The sequence below is a fragment of the Marmota flaviventris genome, chromosome 12 (assembly GCF_047511675.1).
Source record: "Marmota flaviventris isolate mMarFla1 chromosome 12, mMarFla1.hap1, whole genome shotgun sequence".
Lineage (NCBI taxonomy): Eukaryota > Metazoa > Chordata > Mammalia > Rodentia > Sciuridae > Marmota > Marmota flaviventris.
The window spans coordinates 6,030,033-6,047,212 of record NC_092509.1 but is presented as its reverse complement, the minus strand read 5'-3'; the positions used below and the strand labels follow the sequence as shown (position 1 = coordinate 6,047,212).

The following is a 17,180-nucleotide window of genomic DNA, read 5'->3' as shown; positions in this document are numbered from 1 at the left end:
CAGCCTTGCATCCCAGGGATGAATCCTACTTGATCATGGTGCACAAATTTTTTGATATGATTTCGTATCCGATTTGCCAGAATTTTTTTGAGGATTTTTGCATCTAGGTTCATTAGAGATATTGGTATGTAGTTTTTTTTTTCTTTGAAGTGTCTTTGTCTGGTTTAGGTATCAGGGTGATGTTGGCCTCATAGAATGAATTTGGAAGTTCTCCCTCTTTTTCTATTTCCTGAAGTAGCTTGAAAAGTACTGGTATTAGTTCCTCTTTAAAGGTTTTGTAAAACTCTGCTGTATACCCATCCGGTCCTGGGCTTTTCTTAGTTGGTACTTTTGATGGTTTCTTCTATTTCCTCAATTGATATTGGTCTGTTTAGGTTGTCTATATCCTCCTGACTCATTCTGGGCAGATCATATGACTTAAGAAATTTATCGATGCCTTCAGTATCTTCTAATTTATTGGAGTATAAGGATTCAAAATAATTTTTGATTATCTTCTGTATATCTGAAGTGTCTGTTGTTATATTGCCTTTTTCATCCCGTATGCTAGTAATTTGAGTTCTCTCTCTTCTTCTCTTCGCTAGCATTGGTAAGGGTCTGTCGATTTTGTTTATTTTTTCAAAGAACCAACTTTTAGTTTTGTCAATTTTTTCAATTGTTTCTTTTGTTTCAATTTCATTAATTTCAGCTCTGATTTTAATTATTTCTTGCATTCTACTTCTTTTGCTGTTGTTTGCTCTTCTTTTTCTAGGATTTTGAGTTGAAGTATGAGATCATTTATTTGTTGTTTTTTTTCTTTTTTTAAGAAATGAACTCCAAGCAATGAATTTTCCTCTTAGAACTGCTTTCAATGTGTCCCATAGATTCCGATATGTTGTGTCTGTGTTTTCATTAATCTCTAAGAATTATTTTAATTTCCTCCTTGATGTCTTCTATAACCCATTGATCATTCAGTAACCTATTGTTCATTCTCCAAGTGATGTATTCTTTTTCCTTCCTTCTTTTATCATTGATTTTCAGTTCCATTCCATTATGATCAGATAGGATGCATGGTATTATCTCTACTCTTTATATTGTCTAAGAGTTGCCCTGTGACATAATATATGATCTATTTTTGAGAAGGATCCATGTGCTGCTGAGAAAAAAGTGTCACTACTTGATGTTGGGTGGTATATTCTATATATGTCAATTAAGTCTAGGTTATTAATTGTGTTATTGAGTTCTATAGTTTCCTTATTCAACTTTTGTTTGGAAGATCTGTCCAGTGGCGAGAGAGGTGTGTTGAAGTCTCCCATGATTATTGTATGGTGGTCTATTAGACTCTTGAACTTGAGAAGAGTTTGTTTGATGAACATAGCTGCACCATTGTTTGGGGCATATATATTTATGATTGTTATGTCTTGTTGGTGTATGGTTCCTTTAAGCAGTATGTAGTGTCCCTCTTTATCCCTTTTGATTAACTTTGGCTTGAAATCTATTTTATTTGATATGAGTATGGACACTCCTGCATGTTTCCGAAGTCCATATGAGTGATATGATTTTTCCAAACCTTTCACCTTCAGCCTATGTATGTCTTTTCCTATCAAATGCGTCTCTGTAGGCAGCATATTGTTGGGTCTTGTTTTGTGATCCATTCTACCAGCCTGTGTCTCTTGATTGGTGAGTTTAAGCCATTAACATTTAGGGTTATTATTGAGATATGGGTTGTTCTTCCAGCCATATTTGTTTATTTATGTTACTAAACATGGTTTGTTTTCCTCTTTGATTATTTTTGCCCCCTTTACTGTCCTACCTCCCACTGTTGGTTTTCATTGTTATTTTCCATTTCCTCTTCCTGTAATATTTTGCCAAGGATGTTTCGAAGAGATGGTTTTCTAGCTGCAAATTCTTTTAACTTTTGTTTATCATGGAAGGTTTTAATTTCATCTTCCATCCTGAAGCTTAATTTCGCTGGAAACACAATTCTTGGTTGGAACCCATTTTCTTTCAGTGTTTGAAATATGTTAGTCCAGGATCTTCTAGATTTCAGAGTCTGTGTTGAAAGATCAGCTGTTATCCTGATTGGCTTACCCCTAAATGTGATCTGCTTCCTTTCTCTTGTAGCTTTTAAAATTCTCTCCTTATTCTGTATGTTGGGCATCTTCATTATAATGTGTCTAGGTGTGGGTCTATTATGATTTTGCACATTCAGCGTCCTGTAGGCTTCTAGGATTTGGGATTCTGTCTCGTTTTTCAAGTCTGGGAAGTTTTCTCGTATTATTTCATTGAATAGGTTTCTCATTCCTTTGGTTTGAAACTCTTTCCCTTCCTGTATCCCAATGACTCTTACATTTGGTCTCTTGATGTTATCCCATATTTCTTGGATGTTCTGCTCATGGTTTCTTAACAGTCTTGCCAAGCTCTCTATGTTCTTTTCAAGTTGAAATACTTTATCTTCATTGTCTGATGTTCTATCTTCTAAGTGTTCTACTCTGCTGGTAGTATTCTCAATTGAGTTTTTAAGTTGGTTTATTGCTTCCTGCATTTCTAGGTTTTCTGTTTGTTTGTTTTTTATAACCTCTATCTCCCTGTATAGTTGATCTTTTGCTTCTTGGATTTGTTTATATAATTCATTATTGAAGTGATCTTTCATTGTCTGATTTTGCTGTCTGATGTCTTCCTTGAGACTCCAGATCATCTGAAGCATGTATATCCTGAATTCTTTATCTGACATTCCATCTGCTGCAGCTATTACCTCTTCTAAAGTTGAGTTGACCTGCATTGCTTGTGGTCCTTTCTTTCCTTGTCTCTTCATACTGTTCGCGTTCCTTTCTACTTGGTGAAACTGTTGTGCTATTGAATTTTCCCCCTATATATTTATATTGGTCTTGTATAGTTGCAAAGTCTCCCTCACAGGCGCGGGCAGCGGCTCTGCTCCTCCTCCAGTTGGGGCAATGTGCGTACCACGCCGGCAGGCGGCTGGGCCTGCTCTGCCGATCGGTAGGAAGACCACCTACCTTGCAGGCGCGGGCGGCGGCTCTGTCCCTCTGCGGGCTGCTAGGCTTGTTCTGACGGTGGCCGCAGTTCTGCCTACATTGCAGGCGCAGGCAGCGGCACTGCCCCTCTCCAGGCCTCTGGGGCTGTTCTGCCTGTGGGTCGCAGGTCCGCCTACCTTGCAGGCACGGGGGTGGGCGGCTCTACCCTTCCTCAGGCCACTGGGCCTGTTCTGTCTGTTGGTTGCAGGTCTGGCCTGTTCTGATGGTGGTCACAGTTCTGTCTACCTTGCAGGCGCGGGGGGACGGGGCGGCTCTGCCTCTCAGCAGGCTGCTGCTCCTCTTCTGCAGGTGGGTCGCAGGTCCGCCTACCTTGCAGGAGTGATTGGAAGCTCTGTCCCGCCGCGGGCCACTGGGCCTTTTCTGTCGGTGGTCACAGTTCTGCCTACCTGGCAGGCGCGGGTGTTGGGGGCATCTCTGCCCCTCAGCAGGCCGCTGGGCCTGCTCTGTGGGTGGTTACATTTCCCTCTACCTTGCCAGCGTAGGGTGAGGGGGCGGCTCTGCCTCTCAGCAGGCCGCTGCTCCTCTTCTGCCGGTGGGTCGCAGGCCCGCCTACCTTGCAGGAGTATGATTCCGTTCTTAAAGTCCATTTTCATGCAAAGTTCTTGGTTTCACGTATGTTGAGATTGTGAGGGCCAGAGGGGGAAGGGTAGAGGAGAATAGATGAGAAGAGCGAGAATAGAAAAGTCTCTCAGAAGTCTGTTTTCTTCCAGTAGGTGGAGTTGTGTATTGCCAGCTTGAGTCTCTGTGGTAAGGGTGGTGGAGGTAGCCAGTTTGAGAGGGCTTGAGCTTCTACCTGGAGCCTCCCTACTCTTAGTCTCTGAGTTGGAAACCAGGTACCTGTATAGTTGCTGTTCTGCATTGATAGCTACGCCCCCCCAAAAAAAAATTCTCGAGAGAAAAAGCTTGAATTTTCACAGCTGGAGGTAGGGGAGTTGAAAACCGGCTACCTGAGCAGCCTCAGAACTCAGCTGGTAGCCATGGTGGTCACTGATAGATGGTGAGTAAGGTTTTCCAAGATGCATTCCATCTGTTACCTGTGTAGGGTGTTCGGTGAGGTGGGTGGTTCTGGGGTGACTTTTGGCCATGTCCAGAGCTTGGCCTGGTGACCCACAAGCAAAGCTTCTGTGTTCTGTGCTACCTGTCCTCTGTGCAGAGAGCGCCTGCACAGCCCAGACTTCTATCTGAGCTGAGAGCGAACCTGCAGCCAAGAGCTCACACAAGGCTGAGATTTCCATCTGAGCTGAGAGAACATGTGCAGCCAAGACCTTTGAGTTCCCACTGAGCCGAGAGCAAGCACACAGCTGAGCCTTCCATCTGCACAGAGAGCTCCAGTGTGGCCCTAGTTTTCTTCCAATTTCTATGATATTGGGCAAGGCAAGTGTGAGGGTTAGGGCTAGGGCTAAGGTTAGGATTAGGCTTACAGCTAGTTTTAGTGCTGCATTTGGGGCTAGGTTTTGGGAGGAGGTTTATGGTTAGTGTTAGGACTATGGGTAATGTAATAACTAGGATTATGATTATGGCTAGTTTTAAGGTTAGGGTTATGGATAGGTCTAGTGTTAGGGAAGGTTTGGCTAGGATAAGGTTTAGAGCTAGGGTTTGTGTTAGGGTAAGGGTCGGTGTGGAGGTTAGCATTGGATTTTTGGTTAGGAGCACAATTTTACTAGGGTTAGTTCTAGGGGTATTGTTAGTCATTGTGTTAGACTAATGGTTATTGTTAGTGCTGGAGCTAGGTTTTTGTTTAGGGCTATGGCTAGAGTTATGGCTATATATAGGATTAAGTTTAGGTCTAGTGTTAATGTTACAATTAGTTTTAGCTATAGGTTTACCCATAGGGCTAGTGTTAGTGTTTGGTTTAGGGTTAGGGTCAGGCTTAGACATAGGGTTAGTTTTAAGGTCAGAATAAGGGTCAGGTATAGGCTTAGGGTTTGGCTTAGTGTTAGAGATAGAATGAGGCCTAGGGTTAGGACTAGTAATAGAGTTAGGGTTTGGGGTAGACCTAAGGATCAGGGTTAGGACTAGGATAGCGTTAGGATGAGGGATGGCATAGGGTATGAGATAGGGTTAGAGCTAGGGTTAGGGGGTTAGGGTTAGTGTTAGCATTAGGGTTAAAGCTAGGTTTAGGGTTCAGATTAAGGCTAGGTTTTGTGTTAGGGTTAGGGCTATTGCTAATGTAAGACCTGGCATTACGATTAGGGCTAGTTTTAGGATTAGGGTTAGAGCTAGGTCTAGTGTTCGGGTTAGGTTTAGGGTTAGGGTAATGTTTAGAGCTAAGGTTTGTTTTACGATCAGAGTCAGGGTCATTCTTAGTTGTACAGTTAAGTTTAGGACTCAAATTAGGCTAGGTTAATGGCTAGGCATAGTGTTAGGGTTTCATTTAGGTTAAGGTTTAGGATTAGAGCCGTAGCTCAGTTTTGCTTGAATGCTATGTCAATGGTGAGGAATAGTTTTCAAATTAGCATTAGGATTAGGGCTAGTGTTAGGGTGAGGTTTAGGTTTTAGGTTAGGGTTAGATTTAGAGTGAGGGTTAGATCTTCGTTTAGTGCTAGGGCTAATTTTGGGGCTAGGGTTAGGGCAAGGCTTTGGGTCATGGTAAGGGATAATGTTAGAACTAAGGCTAGGCCTAGGGCAAGAGTTACAGTTAGTCTTAGGGCTAGGGATATGATTAGATTTAGGTTTAGGGATAAATTAGGTCTAGGATTAGAGCTAGGTTTAGTATTAGGGGTAGGCCTTGGTTTAGGGCTAGGGTTAGAATTCGGGTTAGGGTATGGTATAATATTATAGGTAGGTTAAGGGCTAGGGTGAGGGTTCACTTTAGAGTTAGACCTAGTGATAGGGTTAGGGTTCGGGTTAAGGCTAGGTATAGGGCCAGGATTAGGGCTTTTTTTAGCATAAGGGTAATGTTAGGCCTAGGGGTAATGTTAAATCTAGGGTTATGGTTAGGGATAGTTTCAGGGTTAGATTTAGGGTTTTTTAGGTTAAGGTTTAGGGTTAGGTCTCAAATTAGGTTAGATTATGTTTAGGGTTACGATAATGGATATGGTTAGATTTAGGGTTCAGGTTAGGTTTATGGTAATGAATACGGTTAGGGTTATGGATAGAGTTAGGGTTATCCTAGGATTAATGTTAGGGTTAGGGTTAAGGTAATAGATAGGATTAGAGCTAGAGTTAGGGCTAGGGTTATGGTTTGGATTAAGGCTAGGGTTAGGATTAGGTTTAGAATGAAGTTAGGGTTAAAGCTAGTGTTAGGGTTAGGGTTAGGGCTAGGTTTTAGATTAGGTTAGGGTTAGGGTAGGGCTATGGCTAATATAAGAACTAGGGTTACGTGTAGGGCTAGTTTTAGGTTTAGGGTTAGGGCTAGGTCTAGTGTTAGGGTTAGGTTATGATTAGAGTGATGATTTGAAATAGGGTTAGTGTTAGGGTCAGAGTCAAGGTCAGTGTTAGTTTTAGGGTTAGGGATAACACTAGAAATAAGGCTAGAGTTATGGGTAGGTGTAAGGTTAGGTTTTGTGTTAGGGTTAGGGCAAGAATTAGGGCTAGGTCTAATGTCAGGTCTGAGGTTACAGTTAGGTTATTGTTAGGGTTAGGGCTATGGCTCAGTTTTGTTTTAGAGCTACAGCTAGGTTTAGAACTAATTTTAGGATTAGTGATAGTGTTAGGGCTAGTGGTAGGGTGAGGCTCAGGCTTAAGATTAGGGTTATATTTAGAGTTACGGTTAGATTTAGGGTTAGGACTTGGGCTAGGTTTAGGGGTTAGGTTAGGCCTAGTGTTAGGGTTATGGTAACAGATAAAGTTAGTACTAGAAATAGGTCTAGGGCAAGAGTTAGAGTCAGTCTAAGGGGTTGGTTTAGAGTTAGTGTTATGATTAGCCCTCAGTTAGGGCTAGAATTAGAGCTAGGGTTAGTGTTAGTGTTAGGGTTAGGGTTAGCATTAGTGTTAGTTTTGGATTAGGGTTAGGGTTAGTGTTAGGGGAAGGGATGTGGTTATAACTAGGTTCAGAACTAGGGCAAGGGTTGAAATTAATTATTGGGCTAGGGTTAGGGTTCAGGTTAGGATTAAGGCTAGGTTTAGGGCTCGCATGAGGGCTTGGGTTTGTGTTACGTTTAGGGCGAGAATTAGGTCTATGGCTAATGTCAGTTTGGGTTACTCTTAGGGTCAATGTTAAGGTTAGGTTTATGGCTGGGTCTATTGTAAGGGTTAGGTTTCGGGAAAGGGTCTGGTTTAAACCTAGTTGTATTGTTAGGGTAAGTGTCTTGTTTAGGGTTTGGTTTAGGTTATGGTTTAGGTTTAGGGCTTGATTTAGCATTAGGGTTAGGGATTGGGTTAGGGTAATTAATAGGTTAGTTTTAGTGTTCAGGTTAGTTTTAGGAAATGGATAGATTTAGTGTTAGAGATAGGTTTAGAGTTAGGCCTAAGGTTAGCATTTGGATTTTATTGTTGGTTGTTCAAAACATTACATAGTTCTTGACATATCATATTTCACACGTTTTATTCAGGTGCGTTATGAACTCCCATTTTTACCCCTTATACAGATTGCAGAATCACATCAGTTACACGTCCACTGTTTTACATTTTGCCATACTAGTGTCTATAGTATTCTGCTGCAATAGACACTAGAGAGAAGATGGGAGGGGAGGGGAGGGGAGGGGGGATAGTAGAGGATAGGAAAGGCAGCAGAATAGGGTTAGCATTTGGATTAGGCTTATGCTTAGGGTAATGGACAGGTTTAGGGCTAGGGTTATGGTTAGGATTAGGGCTAGGTTTAGGGTTAGAGTTAAGCCTAGGGTTAGGGTTAGGGTTAGGTTTAGGGTAAGTGTTAGGGTTTGAGCTATGGTTAGGACTAGGGCAATGGTTAGGTTTAGTGTGACATCTAGGTATAGGGTTAGGATTAAGTTTAGAGATAGGTTTAGCTTTAGGGTTAGGATTATGTTTAGCGTAATGGATAGAGTTAGAACTAGGGTTTGGCCTTGGTTATAGTTAGGATTAGGACTAGGCTTAGAGTTAGGTCTAGATTTATATTTGGGCATGGTTAGTGTTTGAGCTAGGGTTAGGGTTAAGGCAACGGTTAGGTTTAGGGTTAGGTCTAGGGTTAGGTTTAGGGTTACACTTAGAGCTAGGCTTTGTGTGAGGTTTGGGGCTAACATTAGGGCTATATGTAATGTAAGACCTAGAGTTAGGGTTATGGCTAGTTCTATTGTTAGGGTTATGGATAGATTTTGGGTTAGCATAATTTTTAGAGCTAGGATTTGTTTTACAGAAAGGGACACTTTTGGGGTTAGGGTTATGGCCAGAATGAGGACTAGGTTTAAGTCTAGAAGTAGAGGTAGTCTTTGGGTTAGGTTAAGGGTTATTGTGAGGGCTAAGACTAGGTTTTTGTTTAGGTCTAGAACTAGAATTATGTATAGATTTAGGATTAGGTTTTTGCCTAGATAGAGTGTTAGGGTTAGTTTTAGGTATAGGGTTACCCATACGGCTAGTGTTAGGGTTCAGTTTAGGGTTAGGGTCAGGTTTAATCCTAGGGTTAGAGTTAGGGTCAGATTAAGGGTCAGGATTAGGGTTAGGATTTGGGTTAATGTTAGAGTTAGAATTAGGGCTAAGGTTAGTGCTAGTAATAGTGTTATGGCTTGGGGTAGGCTAAGGATTTGGGTTAGGAGTAGGGTAGCATTAGGGTGAAGGTTTCCCTTAGGGTAAGGAATAGGTTTAGAGCTAGGTTTAGGTCTAGGTCTAGGTTTTGTTTAGGGTTAGGTTTAAAACTAGGTTTAGGTCTCAGATTAGAGCTTGCTTTTCTGTTAGTACAGGGCTATGGCTAATGTAAGAACTGGTGTTACGATTAGAGCTAGTTTTAGGGTTAGAGGTAGGGCTAGGTCTAGTGTTCGGGTTAAGTTTAGTGTTAATGTGATGTTTAGAGCTAGGGTTATTTTTAGGGTCTGAGTCAGGGTCAGGGTAAGTTCTAGAGTTAGGGTTAGGACTCAAATTACGGCTGTGGTTAAGGCTAGATATAATCTTAGGGTTTTAGTTTAGGTTAAGAATTAGCATTAAGCCTATGACACGGATTTGTTTGAGTGCTAGTTCTAGGGTCAGGGCTAGTTTTCCAATTAGCATTAGGGTTAGGGCTAGTGTTAGGGTGAGGTTTAGACTAAGCATTAGGATATGATTGAGGTTAGAGTTAGGTCTAGGTTTAGGGCTAGGGCAAAAGTAGGAATGGGGTTGGGTTAGGTTTATGTTTAGGGTTTGTGTTATGGTGAGGGATAGATTTAGATCTAGGGTTAATGCTAGGGTGAGAGGTAGGGTTAGGTTTACAGTTAGGGTTAGGTTTAGGACTAAATTTGTGCAAGGATTAGCACTAGGGTTAGTGTTAAGGTTAGGCCTACGTTTAGGGTTAGGGTAAGGGTTAGGATTAGTGTAAGATATGATGATATAGCTAGGTTTAGGGCAAGGTACAAAATAGGGTTAGGGCTAGGGTTAGTGTTAGGGTTAGTATGAAGGCTAGGTTTAGGGCTGGGATTAGGGCTTGGTTTAGGACTAGGATTAGGGTTTAGTTTTGTGTTAGGGTTAGGGTTAGAATTAGTGCTATGCCTAATGTCAGGTCTAGGTTTATGCTTACGTTTAGTTTTAGGGTTCAGTTTATGGCTAGTTCTAGTATAAGGTTTAGGTTGAGGGTTAGGGTCAGGTATAGAGACAGAGTTATTATTAGGGTCACTGTCATGATTAAGGTTTGAGAAAGGTTAAGGTTTAGGATCAGGGCTTTCATTAGCGTTAGGGTAATTATTAAGGTTAGGGTAATGTTTATACTTAGTTTTAATTTCAGGTTAGGTTTAGGGTAATGGAAAAAGTTAGGGTTTGAGATAGGATTAGGGTTATCCTAAAATTAGCATTAGGGTTAGGGTTATGGTTAGGGTATGGATAGGGTTAGAGCTAGGGTTAGAGCTAGGGTTAGGGCTAGGATTATGGTTAGGATTAAGACTAGGGTTAGGTTTAGGGTTAGGGCAAGTTTTAGTGTTAGGTTTAGGTTTATGGTAATGGTTAGGGCTCTGGTTAGGGTTAGGATTAAAACAGGTGTAGGTCTCAGATTAGTGCTAGGTTTTGGGTTAGGTTAGGTCTAGGATTAGGGCTACAACTAACGTAAGAACTAGGGTTGTGGTTAGGGCTACTTTTAGGGTTAGGGTAGGGGTAGGTTAAGTTTTAGAGTTAGGTATAATTTTAGGGTGATCTGAGAGGTATAGTTAGTGTTAGGGTCAGAATTAGGGTCAAGGTTGGGTTTTGGTTTAAGTTAAGGGTTAGAGTTAGGGCTATAGCTCGATTTTTTTAAGGCTGGAAGTAGGTTAGAGCTAGTTTTAGGATTAGAGTTAGTGTTAGGGCTAGATTTAATGTGAGGTTTAGGTTTAGGATTGGGGTTAGTTATAGAGTTATGGTTAGATCTAGGGTTACTGGTAGGGCTAGGTTTAGGGCTAAGGGTAGAGCAAGTGTTGGGGTTATGCTAAGGGATAGGGTTAGAACTAGGAATAGGGCTAGGGCGATAGTTATACTTAGTATTAGTGCTAGTGTTAGGATTAGGGTTAGGGCTAAATTAGGGCTAGGATCAGGTCTAGGATTAGTGTAAGGGTTAAATCTAGGGTTAGAGTTAGGGTTAGATTTAGGGGAAGGGTTGAGGTTATATCTAGGTTCAGATATAGGGTGAGGGATAAAATTAGGGATAGGGCTAGAGTTAGGGTTCGGGTTAGGATCAAGACTAGGTTTAGGGCTAGAATGAGGGCTAGCATTTGTGTTAGGGTTATGGCAAGAAGTAGGGCTAGGTATAATATCAGGTCTACAGTTACAGTTAGGGATAGGATTAGGGTAAGGTTTATGGCTAGGTCTATATTCAGTTAGGTTTAGGGTAAGGTTCAGGTTTAGACCTAGGGGTATTATAATGGTCAGGTCAGGTTTTGGGTTTGGATTAGGTTGAGATTTAGGGTTAGCACTCAAATTAGCATTAGGGTTAGAGTTAGGGTTAGTTTAAGGGATAGGGTTAGGTTTTGTCTTCAGGTTAGGTTTAGGGTTCATATTAGGTTTAGGTTAATGGATAGGGTTAGGGTTAGGCCTAGGGTTAGCATTAGGTTTATGGTTATTGTTTGGGTAATTGATTGATTTAGAGCTATGGTTAGGGCTAGGATTATGTTTAGGATTAGGGCTAGAGTTAGGGTTAGGGTTATGGTTAAGGCTAGGGTTAGGGTTAGGGTTAAGATTAGGATATGGGTTAAGGTTTAAGCTAGGGTTAGTGCTAAGGCTAGAGTTAGGTTTAGGTCTAGGTCAAGGGTTAGGGTTAGTATTAGGGTTAGGGCTAGGGTTAGGGTTAGTATTAGGCTTAGTGTTTTCCTACCGGTAGGTTAAGGGTAAGGCTCATGGATTTAGTAAGTGTTAGGGCTAGGTTGAGGGTTCAGGTTAGAATCAGAGCTAGGGATAAAGGTTGATATAAGGTTATTAGAGCCAGGTTAGCATTAGGTTTAGGGTTATGGTTAGGGTAATAGATAGAATCAGAACTAGGGTTTGGGCTATGGTTGCGGTTAGGATTAGGGCTAGGATTAGGGTTAGGGTTTGGGCTAGGGTTTGTTTACCTTAAGGATTAGGGTTTGAGATAGAGTTAGAGCAAAGGCTAAGTTTTGGGTTAGGTTCAGCATTAGGTCTAGGGATAAGATTATGGTAGGTTTAGGTTTAAGGTTAGGGTTAGCTCTACGTTTATCATTAGGGTTAAGATAAGGGTTAGGATAATGGATATGGTTATATGTAAGTTTAAGTTTAGGCTTATGGTTAGATTTAATTTTAGGGTTAAAGTTAAGGTATGGGTAGGTTTAGGTTTCTATTACAAGATAGGGTTTAAGCTAGAGTTAGGGCTATGATAAGTGTTAGGTTTAGTGTTAGGTCTAGGTTTATTTTTCTGGTTAGGGTTTGGGTTAGGGTTAGTGTTATGGCTAGGGTTATCAATAGGGTTAGGGTTAGGGTTAGGGTAATGTTTATGTTCAGAGCTAGTTTTAGGGATAGGGTTAAGTTTAGGGTTAGGAATAGGGTTAGTGTTAGAGTTAGGGATAAGTCTAAGTTTATATTTATGGCAAGATTTAGGCATTGAGTAAATTTAGGACTAAGGCTACAGTTAGGGTTAGGATTCGGGCTAGGGTTAGGGTGAGTGTTACACATAGGGCTAGGTTTAGGCCTAGAATTCACTCTAGGTTTTGTATTAGGTTAAGATGTAGGGTTAGGGCTATGGTAATGTAAGAGCTAGGATTATGATTAGGGCTACTTGGAGTTTTAGGGTTATGGCTAGGTCTAGTGTTAGGTTTAGATTTTCAGTTAGGGTCAGGTTTAGAGTTAGCTTAGTGTTAAATGCAGGGTCCATGTTCAGGTTAATGTTAGGGTTAAGGTTAAAGACAGAATTAGGACTAAGTTTATGTCTAGGGGTAGGGTTAGACTTTGCATTAGGTTAAGGCTTATTTTTAGGGCTAGACTTAGGTTTTTGTTTAGGCCTAGGGCTAGAGTTAAGGCTACATTTAGGATTAAGTTTAGGTCTAGGACTTGTGGTAGAGTCAGGTTTAGTATAAGTTTACTGGTAAGGCTAGTGTTAAGGTTTGGTCTAGGGTTAGAATCAGATTTATAGCTAGGGTTAGTGTTATGGTCAGAATAAGGGTCAGGGTTAGCATTAGGGTTTGGGATAGGTTAGAGCTCGAATGAGGGCTAGGTTTTGAGCTACTAAAAGGGTTAGGGTTTTGATTAGCCTAAGGATTAGGGATAGGTCTAGGGTTACCATTAGGGTTAGGGTTTTGCTTAGGTTTAGGGATAGAGTTAGAGCTAGTGTTAGGGGTAGGGTTAGGATTAGGGTTAGTGTTAAAGCTAGGTTTACAGCTCAGATTATGGCTATATTTATGTTAGCATTAGGGCTAGGGTTAGGGAAATGAATAATGTAAGAATCAGGATTACAATTTAGTTAGATTTAGGGTTAGTGATTACGATTAGTGTTTATGGTTAGGTTTAAGGTTAGGGTGAATTTAGAGCTAGGGTTATTGTTAGGTAGGAGTCAGGGACAGGGTTAGTTTTAGAATTAGGACTCAAATTAGGGCTAGGATTACTGTTAGGGTTTCGTTTAAGGTAAGAGTGGTGTTTAAGAGCTAGGGTGAGTGTTAGGGTATAATTCAGGGTAGGGTTAGTTTTAATATTAGGGTTAGGACTCGAATTAGGGCTAGGATTTGTTCTAGGTGTAATTTAGGGTTTGTTGTAAGTTAAGGTTTAGGGTTATGTCTATTGCTCGGTTTTGTTTGAGTTCCAGGGTTAGGGTTAGCACTAGTTTTATGATGAGTATTCAGGTTAGGTCAACTGTTAGTGTTAGGCTTAGACTTATGGTTACAGTTATATTTAGAGTTAGGCTTAGATCTAGGGTTAGGCTAGGACTAAGGATAGGGCAAGGTTTAGGGCTAAGGTTAGGGCTAGGTTTAGAGTTACAGTAAGGGATAGGGTTAGAACTAGGAATAGGGCTAGTGTGAGAGTTAGAGTTTGTCTTAGGGCTAGGATTAGGGTTAGGATTTGGATAAGGGTTAAGTTAAGGCCAGGATTAGGGCTAGAGTTAGTGTTCAGTTTAGGCCTAGTGATAGAGTTATGGTTAGGTTTATGTTTAGGATAAGGGATGATGTTATAGCTAGGTTTAGAGGTAGGGTGAGGGCTAGAGTAGGCATAGGGATAGGTGTAGAGTTAGGGTTATGATTAAGGCTAGGATTAGGGCTAGGGCTAATATCAGGTCAAGGGTTATGGTTAAAAATAATTTTATGGTTAAGTTTAGGTCTACATCTAATGTAAGGGTTAGGCATAGGCTAAGGTTCAGGTTTAGAGCTAGGGGAAATTTTAAGGTTAGGGTCAAGGTTAAGTTTTTGTTGAAGTTAGGATTTAGGTTTAGGGCTCGAATTAGCATTAGAGTTAGAGGTAGGGTAATGATAGGGTTTAGTTTAGGGCTCAGGTTAGGTTTAGGGTAATTGATAGGGTTAGCATTAGCAATAGGGTTAGGGTTAGGCTTAGGGTTAGCATTAGGGTAAGAGTTATGGTTATGGTATTGGGTCAAATTAGAGCTTAGGTTAGAACTAGGGTTAATGTTAGGAATAGACCTTGAGTTATGGTTAGGATTAGGTTTAGAACTAGGGTTAGGTTTAAGGTTATGGTTAGTGTAAGGGTTCGGTTTTCAGCTAGAATTATGGCCAGGGAGAGGGTTAGTTTTAGGGTTAGGTCTATTGATAGGATTATGGTAGAGTTAGTGTTAGGGTTAGTGTTAGGGCTAGGGTTATCATTAAGGTTAGGTTTAGCGTTAGGGTAATGGATAGGGTTAGATATAGGGTTAGGGTTAGGGTTAGATTTTGGTTTAGGGTTAGGATTAGGGCTATGTTTATGTTTAGGTTTATGGTTAGGATTAGGGCTATGTATATGTTTAAGTTTATGGTTAGGTTTAGTGTTTGAGTTAGGGTTAGGGCTATGCTGTTAAATTTAGGATTGTGTCTAGGGTAAATTTTCCAGTAGTTTATCCTAATACTAGACCTAGTCCTAACCCTAATCCTATAACTAGCCCAAATCGTAACTCTAGTCCATACATTGGCTGTAACTTTAACCCTAGCTCTAACTCTAACCTAAACCTAGCTCTAAACTGAGAGCTAACCTTAGCTTTAATTCTTACACTAACTCTAACACTAACCCTAACCCTATACATAGCCCTAACCCTAGCTCTAACCCTATCCCTTACCCTAAGTTAACCCTAACCTAATGCTAACACTAGTCTTAACCTTAATCCTTAATTTAACTCAAACCCTAAACCTATTAGTAGTCCTAACCTTAGCCCTCATTCTAGCTCTAACCATAACCCAAACCTGACATTTATTCTGACCCTAACAGTAACCATAGGTCTAAACCTGACCTAACTTTAAAGCGAATCTTAACACTAGCACTAGAAATAAACCTATACATGAACCTAACCCTAACACTAGCCCTAACCCTAACCTTAACCCTACTACAAATCCTATCCCTTACCCTAAGCCAAACCCTAAACTTAATGCTAACTCTAGTCCTAAACCTAATCCTTAGCTTAACACAAATCCTAACTTTATTACTAGTCCTAATACTAGCCATCATTCTAGTTATAACCATTACCATAACACTAACCCTAGCCCTGATCCTAACCATAAACCAAACTCTCACATTAGCCCTACCTGTAAACCTATACCTAAACCTAACGCTAACACTAGCCCTAGACATAAACTAAATCATAAATCTAGCCATCTCTCACCCACGACTGAAACAAAAACCTAGCCCTGGCCCTAATGATAACCCTTAACCTAACCCAAACACTAACCCTACATCTAGACCTAGCCAATCCTAATTTAAGCTCTATCCCTAACCCTATTCCTAATCCAAATACAGACCCTGACACTAACACCAATTAGCTTTAAAACTGATCCTAACCTAAACAGAAACCTAACACTAGACATAGCCATAACTCTAACCATAACCCTAGTTCTTATATACCCATAGCCCTAACCCTAGCTCTAAACCTAACACAAAATCTAGCCCTAATCCTAGGCCTAAACCTAGCCCTAAGCATAACCCTAACACTAATCATATCCCTCACACTAATCCTAACCCTCCACTTAGACCTAAACCTAGCTAAATCCCTAACCCTAACTCTAAACATAAGCCTAGCCCTATCCCTAAACCTAATGCTAACCCTAGCCCTAATCATAATGTTAACACTAACCCTAATACTATCTCTATAATTATCCATTACAATAAACCTAACCCTAATCCTTATGATAACCCTAGCTCTAACTCTAACTGTAAACCTAACCCTAGACCTAACCCTAAACCTAACCCTCATCATAGCCCTAACCATAGATCAAATCTTAAACTATACTCTAACTAACCCTAGCCCAAACCCTAACACTAACCAAAAACCTAAAACTAATCCTAACCCTAACTTGACATCTATTCCTATCCATTAACCTAACTCTAAAGGTAACCTTAGCCCTAACCCTAACTCTAACCCTAATCTTAACTGTAAATCTAACCCTAGACATAACACTAAACCTAAATTTCACCCTAGCACTAACCCTAGTTCAAAACCTAATCTATATCCTAAACCTAACCCAAACACTAACCCTCGCCCTAGCCCTAACCCTAACCATAACTCTAGCCCTAATCCTAACCAAAACGCTAGCCCACACCCTAACTCTAATGCTATCCATTACCCTAACAATAATCATAACACAAATGCTAACCCTAGGCCTAACCCTAACCATATAAAGAACCCTAACCATACCCATTATCCTAATCTTAACCTGAATCCTAAATTTAAACCTATCCATTACCCTAAACCTAACTCTAACCCAACCCTAATTTGAGCCATACCCTAAAACTTAACCTAACCCATAACTGAAACCTGAAGTTGATCTTAAAAAAACTCCTAATTCTAAACTTGATCCGTACCCTAAAACTAACCCTTATAAAAGACCTAGCCATGAAAGTAACCCTATAACTACCCCTAGCCATAACCCTAAACCTCACATTATCCCTATCCCTAAAAATTGCCCTAAACCTAACAAAAACTGTAGCTCTCATCCTAACACCAAATCTATCCTTAATCCTAATCCAATCCTATCGCTATCCCTAAACCTAATTCTAATCATCTCTCTAGCCCTAAACCTAGCTATAACCCCATCTCTTCCCCTAAACCTAACCCTAAACATAGCCCTAAAATTAGGCCTAACCGTAACACTAATCCTAGACCTATTCCTAGGCCTAGTTTAGCCCTAACCCTAATCCTAACCCTAGCCTTAAGATTAAATCTAATTCTTGCCTGACCCTATTTCTAGTTCTAACCCTATCCCTTACCATAACCTTAGCCATAGCCCTAAAACATAACCAAGCTATAGCACTAACCCTAATACTTAACTTAAACCAAATCCTAACCCTACATCTAATCCTAAGCCTACCCCTGATTCAAGTCCTATCCCTAACCTAAAACTAACCCTATCCTAACACTAATTGTAGATCAAAACATCACCCTAAACTTAAACCTAATCCTAAAACTAGACTTATTCCTAATTGTAACCCTAAAATTAGCCCCAATCATAACCCTAGTTCTTACATTAGCCA

The 17,180-nt window shown here is 40.7% G+C and overlaps 1 protein-coding gene across 1 annotated transcript in view; it reads left to right on the top strand.

Moving 5' to 3' along the window:
* Nucleotides 1-2,930: 2,930 nt before the first annotated feature.
* The window catches only part of LOC139707888 (uncharacterized), a 45,213-nt gene continuing 30,963 nt past the window's right edge, over nt 2,931-17,180 (top strand). Inside the window, 2 exon segments of the mRNA XM_071619791.1 lie at nt 2,931-3,127; nt 3,898-4,029. Of these exon segments, the coding sequence (XP_071475892.1) occupies nt 2,931-3,127; nt 3,898-4,029 (329 nt within the window).